The sequence below is a fragment of the Tamandua tetradactyla genome, chromosome 1 (assembly GCF_023851605.1).
Source record: "Tamandua tetradactyla isolate mTamTet1 chromosome 1, mTamTet1.pri, whole genome shotgun sequence".
NCBI lineage: Eukaryota > Metazoa > Chordata > Mammalia > Pilosa > Myrmecophagidae > Tamandua > Tamandua tetradactyla.
Window position 1 is genome coordinate 13,448,105 of NC_135327.1, and position 12,004 is coordinate 13,460,108.

General features: G+C 35.6%; 1 protein-coding gene across 6 annotated transcripts in view; it reads right to left on the minus strand.

Annotated features, from left to right (window-relative positions):
• The window catches only part of RALGAPB (Ral GTPase activating protein non-catalytic subunit beta), a 107,846-nt gene that overhangs the window by 52,345 nt on the left and 43,497 nt on the right, over positions 1–12,004 (minus strand). For 5 of the 6 annotated variants that reach the window (XM_077168768.1, XM_077168782.1, XM_077168744.1 and 2 more), the window contains exons 11-16: positions 10,410–10,577; positions 9,797–9,911; positions 9,174–9,321; positions 7,757–7,821; positions 6,319–6,448; positions 4,393–4,526 (exon numbers count right to left, since the gene is read on the minus strand). In XM_077168768.1, coding sequence (XP_077024883.1) covers positions 4,393–4,526; positions 6,319–6,448; positions 7,757–7,821; positions 9,174–9,321; positions 9,797–9,911; positions 10,410–10,577 — 760 coding nt within the window. The remainder of the gene's footprint in view (positions 1–4,392; positions 4,527–6,318; positions 6,449–7,756; positions 7,822–9,173; positions 9,322–9,796; positions 9,912–10,409; positions 10,578–12,004) is intronic. The other variant, XM_077168774.1, reaches the window with a different exon arrangement.

Sequence of the window (12,004 nt, forward strand, 5' to 3'; positions counted from 1 at the left end):
CAGCCCCTCAAGCAACCACTCATCTGCTTTCTGTCACAATAAATAAGATCGTATTTTCTATAGTTTTATATAAATAAAATAAAGTATGTGCTCTTTTTTGTCTGGCTTCTTTCATTCAGCATAACTACTTTGAGATCCATCCACACTTTTGTGTGTATCAGTTATTCATTCCTTTTTATTCCTGAGTAGTGTTTCATAGTATGTACATACCATTCACCTGTTGAAGGACATCTGGGCTGCTTCTAGAGTCTACATATTACAAATAAAGCTGCTAAGAACATTCACATACAAGTCTTTCTATGGACAGATGTTCTCTTATAAATTCCTCCAAGTACAAAGTCTGAGTAATATGGCAGGTGTACATTATTTAAGCAATTGCCAAGCAATTGTTCCATTTTGTAAATTGTTCCATTTACATTCCCATAAAAAATATGAGAGTTCCAGTTCCTCTATGTCTCCACTCATCTTTATAATTTTAGTCATTCTAATAGGTACATAATGGTACCTCACCAGAGTTTTAATTGCATTTCCCTAATGACTAATAATGTTGAGCATCTTTTCAGGTGCTTATTGTTTGATAAAGTGTCTGCTCATCTGTTCCCATGTGTGCTGGTTTGAAGCTATTAGGTACCCCAGAAAAGCCATGTCCTTTAATCTTCATTCAATATTGCTGGGTGGGATCTTTTTGATTGTTTCCATGGAGATGTGACCCACCCAACTATGGGTGGTAACTTCTGATTAGATGGTTTCCATGGAGATTTGTCTCCATCCATTCAAGGTAGGGTTGCTTACTGGAGCCCTGTAAGAGGGAATCATTTTGGAAAAAGCTTTAGGGCAACCAGAACCAACACAGTCCACACAGTCAGAGATCTTTGGAGATGAAGAATGAAAACATCCCCGGGGGAGCACCATGAAACTAGAAGCCAGGAGAGAAAGCTAGCAGACATTGCCATGTGCCATCCCAACTGAGAAAGAAACCCTGAACTTCACTGGTCTTTCTTGAGTGAAGGTAAGCTCTTGTTGGTGCTTTAATTTGGACATTTTCAATTTAATAAATTATCCTTTTTAAAAGCCATTCTGTTTCTAGTATATCACATTCTGGCAGCTTTTGCAAACTTGAACACCATGTCTGTAAAACGAGGGCTTGAATTACATCATCTCAGACAATAACACTTAATGTATGTACATCACCTTTCTATTCACAAAGTGTTTTACATATTATATCTCATTTAATAGTTACAAGATAATAAGCATTTTACAGATAAGAAAGTACTTAAAGAGGTGCCAGTGGCTATCCAGTGCTAAAGTTCCACAAAACTGAAATAAAATAATCACAAAAAATTTGTTTAAAGTTTTCCACTTATCTCTGATAATGTAAGATGGAAGAATCATAGATAATCCCAAAGGGCATATTTTACAACATTCATTCTTTATAAAAAGAGCTCCTTCTCTCCATCTATTAAACTTGTATTTGTTTATTAAAATTAGATGATCCTATAATGGCATGAAAAGTCATGCTGAAAATTTAAGGGTATTATAAGCAAATAAAAACTCAATATATATTCAGGGATTTATCCCAGGAATGCAAGGGTGGTTCAACACAAGAAAACTGATTAACGTAATACACCACACATTAACAGAACAAAGGATAAAAGATACACAATTATTTCAATTGATGCAGAAAGGCACTTGATAAAACACAGCACTCCTTCTTGATAAAAAAAAATTCAAAAAACTAGGAATAGAAGGACCCGACCTGAACATGATAAAGGGCATATACAAAAAACTCACAGCTAACATCATACTCAATGGCAAGACTGAAAGCTACCTCCACAAGATAAGAATGCGCACTGCCACCACTATTATTCAACACTGTACTAGAAATCTAGCCAGAGCAATTAAGCAGGAAAACAGAAATAAAAAGCACCCAAATCAGAAAGGAAGAAGTAAAACTTTCCCTATATGAGATGACATGATCCTATATATAGAAAACCCTGAAAATCCACAAAAAAAATTATTAGGAGTTAATAAATTCAGCAAAGTGGTGGAACTCAAGATCAACATGCAAAAGTCAGTGATGTTTCTATATATTAGTAATAAACAACGTGAAGAGGAAAACAAGAAAAAAAATTCCATTGACAATAGCAATGAAAAGAACTAAGTATCTAGGAATAAATTTAATGGAAAATGAAAAGGACATATACACAGCAACCTACAAAACACTGAAAGGAATTAAAGACCTAAATAAACACAAGAACACTTTAAGTTCACGAACTGGGGGACTAGATATTGTTAAAATGTCAATTCCATGTAAAACAACTTACAGATTCAATGTAATCGTAATCAATATTACAATAGCCTTCTTTGTAGAAGTGGAAAACCCAATCACCAAATTCATATGGAAAGGTAAAGGGGCACCAAAAAGCCAAAAGCATCTTGAAAAAGTACAAAGTTGAAGGACACATACTTCCCAATTTTAAAATTTACTACAAAGCAACAGTAATCTAAACAGCATGATACTGGCATAGTGACAGATATATAGACCAATGGAATTGAATTGAGAATTCAGAAATAAATCCTTAAATTTATGGCCAAATGATTTCAGATAATGGTGCACAGTCCATTCAATGGGGAGGAACAGTCTCTTCAACAAATGATGCTGGGAAACTAGATATTTATATGCAAAATAATGAAGATAGACCCCACCCCTCTACCTGACACCATATACAAAAATCAACTCAAAATGGACCCAAGGCTGAAATATAAGAACCAAAACTATAAAAATCCTAGAAGAAATCATAGGGAAAAATCTTCAGGATCTTGTGTTGGGCAACAGTTTCTCAGACTTTATACCAAAAGCATTAAAAAAAAGAAAAAAGATAGATAAACATGATTTCATCAACACTGAAAACTTGTGTGCATCAAAGGACTTTATCAAGAAAGTAAAAAGACAACTTACGGAATGAGAGAAAGTATCTGTAACAGAAATTCTCATAAGATTTTAATATTCAGAATATAAAAAGAACCAACAACAAAAAAGACAAACAGCCAAATTTAAAAATGGGCAAAAGTCCTGATACATTTCTCCAAAGAAGATATACAAATGTTCAATAAGCCCATGAAAAGATGCTCAACGTCATTAGCCGTTAGGAAACTGTAAAGCAAAACAACAAGTTACCATTCTATATCCACTAGAATGGCTACTATTTAAAAAATGACAAGTGTTGTGAAGATGTAGAGGAATAGGAAGCCTCGTACACTGTTGGCAGCAATGTAAAATGGTGCAGTCCCTGTGGAAAACAGTTTGGTAGTTCTCAATTTAAAAGTTCAAGTACAGAATTACCATATAACCTGGCAATTCCATTGCTAAGAACATACCCAAAAGAATTGAAAGCAGGGACTTGAACAGATATTTGCACGCCAATGTTCAGAGAAGCATTATTCACAATTGCCAAAAGGTGGAAGCCACCTAAGTGCCCAACAACAGATGAATGGATTAACAAAATGCAATATATACATACATTCCATAAAAACAGAATGAAGTTCTAATGTATGTGACAATATCAATGACTCTTGAAGATGTCATGATGAATAAGCCAGACACAAAAGGACAAATACTGTATGATTTACCTTATATGAAATAATTAGGATATGCAAATTCATAGTCAGAAACTAGAATATAGGTTACTAGGGGCCAGGTTGGGGGGGGGGAGGAAATGGGGAGTTAAAGCATAATTGGGATGAAGTTTCTGTTTGGGGTGATGGAAAAATTTTAGTAATGGATGGTGGTAACCGTGGCCCAACATTACAAATTTAATTAACATCACTGAATTGTATATCAGAAAGTAGGTAAACTGGGAAATTTTAGGTTGTATATGTTACTAGAAAAATACAAACAAACAAAAGAACACATTTGTAGAATTGCACAACCCAAAGAATGGATCCTAGTATTAACTATGGATTACAACTATAGTATAATTATAATATTGCTTCTTCAATTGTAACAAAGGTATTACACTAATGAAAAATGTTAATGGGGAAAACTGTGGGGGGGCATATAAGGAACTTTGTACTTTCTGCATGATTTTTCTGTTAATCTACAACTGCTCCAACTAAAAAAAGATCAACAGGCATTCTATCACTATGCACAAATAGCAAATACTCAAATGTTTTGTAATTTAACAGCAAAAATATCATACATACTGTTCTAATCTATTAAATAAAGTTTATGTTATAAAATTTTTCTTGAAGGCTCAATTTTGCATACTTTGGATTATAAACAATGTTTATGAATGACCAATGGTGCAATACCTATACCAAGGGTTGGGCAGTACAGAAAAATGAGCCAAGGCTCAACATTGCTGGGCTAAAATGAAAGGACCATGCTCTCACCTTTGCCAGGCCAGAGAGGAGCTCTAGAGCTGCCAGTGATATGCTCATATCCTGCCGCCACTGGGAGTTGAGTCTTTGGGTGACGAGATGAATGCTGCGAATCAGGAGCCCAGCAGCTGAATCTGTATTAAGAGCTAGGATATAACCCCAATGCCACATCCCACAGGGAGGGAAAACAACTAAGCATTAGTAACAAGAAGCACAGCATTCCACCAGGCACAGACAACAGCAGCCACAGTGAGCACAAAGGGCACCCAACAGTGCTATACTTCCCCGCCCCACTGTCCTGAACACTAAGACTGACGGAACAGTGCGCAGGGCACACAAGCTGGACAACAGTAGCTTCTAACTCCCAGGTACTTTTAGACAGATGTCCCCTGGGGGTAGAACATTTCAGTAACATTCTCCCAGCAACGTGAATCTTGGATTTCTATATTAACAACTCATAGAGAGTTACATTTTCAAAAAATGATCAGAAGTCATCAATTCCTTTCTTGGAATTTTACAGAGAAGAGAATCCAATTTTAGAGCCTCCTCAAATGCTGGAAATGCATCTGTTGAAATTACTTTCAGGGTTTAAACCATGAAAAATCACATGCAATGCCTTTTCAAGCACATTGTAACATTTACCTCTCTCTCTGACAACTCTAATACTACTTTTATACTTCTAAAAGGTATCTAAAAAAAATTAATTCAGCTGCTATGTTTTATTTGGTCTCCAATTTTATATTTGAAAGTAATTACTACTTAGCTAATAATAAAGTAAGATAAATTAAATTAGGACAAATTAAATTGAACTTATAAAAGGAAGCTTTGGGGACATTATACCTGTCGATCCTATCAGAAAGAGGGCAGTGACAACAGAAAAAGGAATGATCATTAAAGAGAGACATTCATGCAAACACTAATACAATCTGGATTTTTCAGTAAAAAATATTTTATGACATTACAAGCAGAACTCATTAACGCTGGTTCAAAATGCTGAAACAAACAATTACTTCAAACATTTATATTAGAACACATGCAGAAATATAAAAATGTCTTTAGTTTACAAAGTATGAAAGATAAACATAATCGTTCAACCTACAATGTACCTAAATCCACAAACATAACAAATAATGTGACAATTTAATATCTTTAAAAATGCAATATTTAAATGTGTTGAATATCCACATCATGATTTCATGTATCTAACATGCTCAAAGTCATTTATTGTAAACTTAAAACCACAGAAAAACACGCCTAGGACACTAGGCTCATGAACTCTTCAGATAATTAAAAACTTAAACTTACATCTAAGGATCTACATTTTATTCCAATCCAATCTAGTTGAATTAACACTCACAGATTAAATATATTAGTATATGTGTATAAAAACATAAAAGCACACACAAACTCACAGAACCTATAAAGTAATTGCCCAGGGTAACAGATGTCATCGAACAGGATACTATGTTCGGAAAATATTTTATGTGACAGGGTAGAAAACAAAAACGTTTTCTTACTCTTACTTAAAATTTATGAGTAAACAATTTAATAAGACATGGTTCCATCTAATGCATACTCCATCACCCCTCCTACCACACTACAACACTTGATTTACTGATCATCTTTGCCATCAGATTGTGAGCTATGCAGCAGAGACCACATCTTGACTCTGTATTACCAGCACCTGATACAGAGTCCATAAATGTTTCTTGACCACCTATTACAATTAATTATAAAATCTAATAAACTACCTAAAACCTAACTACTAAAAGCTATATAGCTAAATTTAAAAGATTTGTTCTTCTTAGCCATTTACACTAATATTCTATGATAAACATATTTAAAATCATGAACATTATTTTTTGTGCCTGTTTCATAAATCTGGGCATTAAAGTTGTTCTACAAACTTTGGATTTCTGAAAGTCAAACATGGCTTACCATAATCCCGCAGGAGAGCTTGAGCAGGTCTTTCACTATCGGGAGTTGTGGGTTCTGTGCTTCCACCACTTGCTGAACTAATACCACTATTAGTGCGACTATGACTCTTCAGATTATTTTCTCCACCACCCTAGTTGAATTAGAATGAATCAAATACTTAAAGGCTACATCCATAGTGTACAAGTACAGAGATCAATCATAAAAAAACATGTGAAAATGGAATGTGCCAAGTGAATAGCCCAAACTGACATGTCTGTCAAAACTGACATGGGATTAAAACTGCCATAGTGGGCGGGCCGCGGTGGCTCAGCGGGCAAAGTGCTTGCCTGCTATGCCGGAGGACCTCGGTTCGATTCCCGGCCCCAGCCCATGTAACGAAAACGGAGAAACAAAATACAATAAAACAAGAAAATGTTTAAAAAAGATGTTTCCCTTTCTTCCTCTCTTCCTTCCTTCTATCCTTCCTTCCTTCTCTCTGTCTTTCCTAAAAAAAAAAAAAACTGCCATAGTGTTTTCACACGCACTATCTACTGAAGGGTATGAAGAATTTGACAACCACAGGTGCCCATATTGGAGTCTTCTTTGCTGCTGTCTAAAAAATGGCCAACCCAGGACCTCTACCACCTTTGCTTGACTTCAATAACGAACCTAAGTCCACATGTATAATGACTCTGGATCCTTAAAGAAAACACTCTAGTGCCATCCAAATAAAACTTCAGAACAGACATCCAATCTTAAAATAAATAAACAAACAAACCACTCAAACAATTTTCAAATGTGGTTATTCCATAAAATACAAACAATAAAATACTATGGTCCTTATAAAGATTGACCTCTATGTGTATAGGGCCTGGCAAATGCATCTATTAAAGGTTGTTTTTCCCCTTCATTTCTTTTTTCTGCCTGGAGACAGTAGCAGAGAACACTGGGAATCTCTGGAAAGCTTTTTTGATTTAGGAGCACTGGTGCTTTGTGGGATCTTTAAACTTTGGTCTAGAGGGGCTAGAAGGAGATAATTAGAGGGAAAGAATAAATTAGATGCTTACTTAAAGCCAGCACTACATCTACCAGGATTGTCAGGAATTATGGAGTGGGTGTTTTCTTAGATTATTCCGGCCAGTTCACCAGCACAGCAAAAGAAATAGTTTTGAACAGATGCTGTCTATTAATAAAGACTGCATTTAGCTGGTGATTTTCTCATGCAGACTCTCTCAGGGACCTGATGTATAGCAGATGAGGAACTGAAGGGTAGAAACCGCAACATATATAAATATAGTACTTTTAAATAGGCTCTTTCTGAATTAATGAGTTGAATTTACAAACAAAATGCCTTTAAAAATCACAAGGACAGACAACTGGAATGTAATTTACATAAAATCAGAATTATATTCTCTGACAGATGACATCTGGAGTGAGGTATTAATAACATGCTTCTTACCATCTCCATTTGGCAACCAATGGCTTCTAAAAGTGCCGAATCTTGAACAATATTTAACATTGCCCCTGCAACAGCAAAAAAAAGAGTATTTTATCATAACAAGAACTAAAAGGTAAAGGTAAACGACATAACTAATGGTAAAGGACAAGAATATGATTTTGGCTGAGCACTCCTAGAAGAACTTCCCATAAAATTACTAATAAAGCTGTTGATAGGTCAGAAAAAAATCTTTTAAAAAATGCCCTAATTTTTTGTCTTCCCCCAAAGTTTTAAACTCTCATTTTTCTAAAATAAATCTGAAAGTCAAATTTTGTTTTATATAAAAAAGTAAATTAAAATTTTAATTGGTGTGGAAGGCCAGATATAAACAATCTCAATTCCAAGGATAATACAAATTAAGGAAAGTATTACGGAATATGTTTAAAACCAGGTTCTGATATTTTAAAAATAGAACAAAAATAACAAAATAAAAATTACAACTATATCTTTTTGCTCACACTCCCCCACTTTTTTTTTTGTATGCTGTATGGTGGGGGATACATTTCATTCTTTTTCCATGTGAGTATCCCATTATTGCAGCACTATTTGTTGAATTTTTGTTTGTTTTCTGTTTGTTTGTTTGCCTTGGGGAAGTGCATGAGCCAAGAATTAAACCGGGGTCTCCTCCATGGCAGGCAAGAATTCTACCACTGAACTATTTCTTTTTAAGAATGGTTAAAGCCTAACACAGGCTCAGGGCTTGCTCATGACTGTGTATTCTGAGGGCAAGCTGCATTTATTCATTTTTAAGGAACCCATATGCCTGGAAAGATTAGGAAAGGAAATGAATTGGAAAGTCTAGCATACTGCCTAATGCCCCAATGGTGGGGTGCTCTTGCACGATGGATAAAGAGAAGACAGGAAAATCTTTGCCAATCTATAGCAGGAGTGATGACTGACTTTCTTGAATCGTACAGAGAGATCTACAGAGCAAGGGTAAATACTATACGAATGTAGAAATTTTCTGATTTCAAGTTAAATACTGTCATTTGAATGTCCTAAAACACTATAATTTGTAGGCTTTCTTAAATGAAAACATTACCCCTCTCCACATACACTACCCCCCCATGTTTAAAATGTACCAGGCCCAGGCTAAAAAAGTCTCTAAAAACCCAGACTACACAAGAACATAGCTACAGTTCGTATCTGGGAATGTGAAAAAAAATTAGATTTGTGAATCTAGAAAACCATGCTCATAATGAAATTAAGAGCATCTGAAATTTGTGAGACCCCTACAAAACTTTCTGCTCAGTCACAGACAACTAATTAGGTGTCTATGACCTATCTGTTTAGGATCATTCTACCTCTGTCTTAGGTACCTTTTAGCATTTCAAGGATGTGTCAGTCTACTGTTATAAATCAATGTGTGAACACAAACCTAGTATCATTTGAGTGTTGTTGGGGTCCGTTTCTGTTTGCAAGGCACCTATTAGTATATTCACAAGTCTCAGCTTCAGGGACAGAAAAGTTATTGGTTTATCGTATGAAGAGCTGTCGTCATTACTAAACTTTCCTTCCAGGACCACCTATGGAAGAAACAAACAATATTTAATATCAACCGTTGTACTGATTATATATGTAGAATGGAATGATATGTTAATGTTTTTGTTTGTTGTTAATTTTTTAAATTAATTAAAAAAAAAATATATATATATATATATATATAAACCATTGTTCACTATGCCCAGGTAGAACTGGCAGAGTGAACAAACAGAAGGTCAGTCTAGCAAGCAAGGCCTTCAGTCTAATTGATATTAGCCACTGTGCTACATCTATTAGTGCATACAACTATCAAACATCATCAGCCTGTACCATCACTTGAATAAATGGTAGGCCAAGGCATGCTGACAGAATGATGCAAGAAATATCTCAACAAAGCAAGCAACAAATCACCTAAAATAAACAGAATTTTAAAAATCTGTTCTATTAGAAACATTTTTTTTGGCTTGAATTAGCACATAAACAGAATATAGAATATAAAAAATTTTAATGAAACATCACCTCAGACTTGACTGTGCCAAAATGATGAGGCAGGGGCAACAAAGAAAGCAGGATATTAATGGAGGATCTTCTCAATTCTGTTGGATTTACATAGCTTTTGAATTTTGAGAGTTCTCTGCCAAAAAAAAAACTGCTATAAGAACTTTTGAATTAAAATTTTTTTAGTTGCTGCTAAATATATATTATGCCAAATTTTCACAATACAAGCATTAGGTTTAGTTTCATAAGGAATACAACAACTACTTCTACTTTATATTCTGTAATTTGTGGGTGAATTTCTACACTAAACTGTTATTGAATTAAACTGGGAATATGGTTGTTTATTTTACACTTAAAGCCTATTCTACAAAGGTAGAGTCTCTGCGCAACGGTTGTTCATTCCCCTTCAGAACAAGTCAAAAAGGACCGAACAAGTCCATGGATGGACAAATCAGAACTGAGGGAATTCAGGGATGAGGTGTGTTTGGATGTTCTATACTCATTTAATGTGGCCTGAGTCCCCTCAAGCTATGAAGATGACTGGCCAGGATAAATTAGGAAACTGGATAGCAGCACCAAAATGGACCAGGCCAAACCAGAAGGTTAATATAACAGTACAGAAATGATAGCTCACCTGTCAGGCAAAATGGTTTCAAGAGCTGAAATAAAGTAAGGAACCACAACATCAATCCCTTTCAAGTCACAGCAGAACAAAGGAGGGGAGTTTAGAATAACGCTGGCCAAGACAGGATGGCACACATAATCATTTATCTGCAAACCTTGAATTAAAAGCATGTAAAATCTAGGAAAGCAAGAAAGAAAATTTAAATAATCTGCTACCAATTGTTTCCATAATTATTAATAATATTCTACATAGTCATCTAAAGTCTATTTTCAATTTTCACTCTTTCTGTCCTTTGAATGGTATTTTTGGAGTTAAAACAACAATTCAGAATCACATACAGTAAAAACCAAATTATCTTCCCTAATAAAAAGATTCACACTTATTACACCTTTTGGAAGTTCTAGGCCTTACAACTCAAAGCTATAGGTGCCTGCAAATGGGGCAACCAAACCCAAAACAAAACAAAATGATTATAGTAATTATCAACAGACTGGGGGAACTACAGAATTGAATTCAGTCTTCCATCATTCAAGAACACTCTTTTACCATGTGAAGTATCTTTTCTTCTCCACCAAAGTCTTCAGAAACTATTTTCTCACCTTCAAGTCACCCCTGAGCCCATTTCAATCTACCTTCTCTCCCTAGAACTGATCTAAAGCCATGGTAGCAAATAATGAATTGCCTCTCAATTGCCAAATCCAGGAGACAAGTCTAAATTCTAATTCAACCCTTTGATTACTCTCTTCTCTCCTTATTCTTCTCTGACCTTGAACAGATCCTCTTCCTCTACCTGCCCCCTAAATATTGGTTTTCCTCAGGTTACCACCATAAGTTTGCAAAGCTTCCTTTTCTACTAAACCTGGTTTTAAAGACTTCTTAAGGAACCAAGTATTAACAAATCAATCTCCAGCCCACACCTCTTAATTAAGCTTGAGATCCATCAGCTAAAAACCTAATGGACATCTAAGGGTAAGATATGTCTGTTGATTACTACAGTACTCCCTGTGCACAACTATGATGACCAATATCCCACAGACAGCTCAAATATAATAGGTTCAAATCTAAACTCATCATTTGCAATCCGCCAAATCTGCTTTTGGTTGGTGGCATTAACACCCATCCAGTCTTGCAGGTCAGAAAGCTCATGGTCTCTATTGATAAAGCTCTGTTATTGATATTTTTTTAGGTATCTCCCCTGACCATAGTCTCCCTCCTGAGAAAATGTGCCCCTACCATGGAGGGTGAGGTCCAGCACCCCTGTATAACCTTCACAGCTGCTGCTGACTAAACCAGAGGTGGATACCTGATTAATCAAATTCTCTTTCCTAGGAATCTGAAATTAGGATTCAGAGATGGTAACTGGCCCTGCTGATCACCTAGATCAAGGGCATAGAAACTGGGAACTTAGGAACAGGCTGCAATATAGGATGATATCCAGAGAATAGAAGAATGAAGCACTTCTAGGAGACCATGAAGAGAGAAAAATGGAAAGGAAGAAAGCTTTTGTCCTTGAACACTTTCCAGTCCCTGGTTCCCACTCCTCATGAGGCTCCGCTGCACTTATAGACCTTAGAATTTATTCAATAGCACTAGTTCCTCAGAAC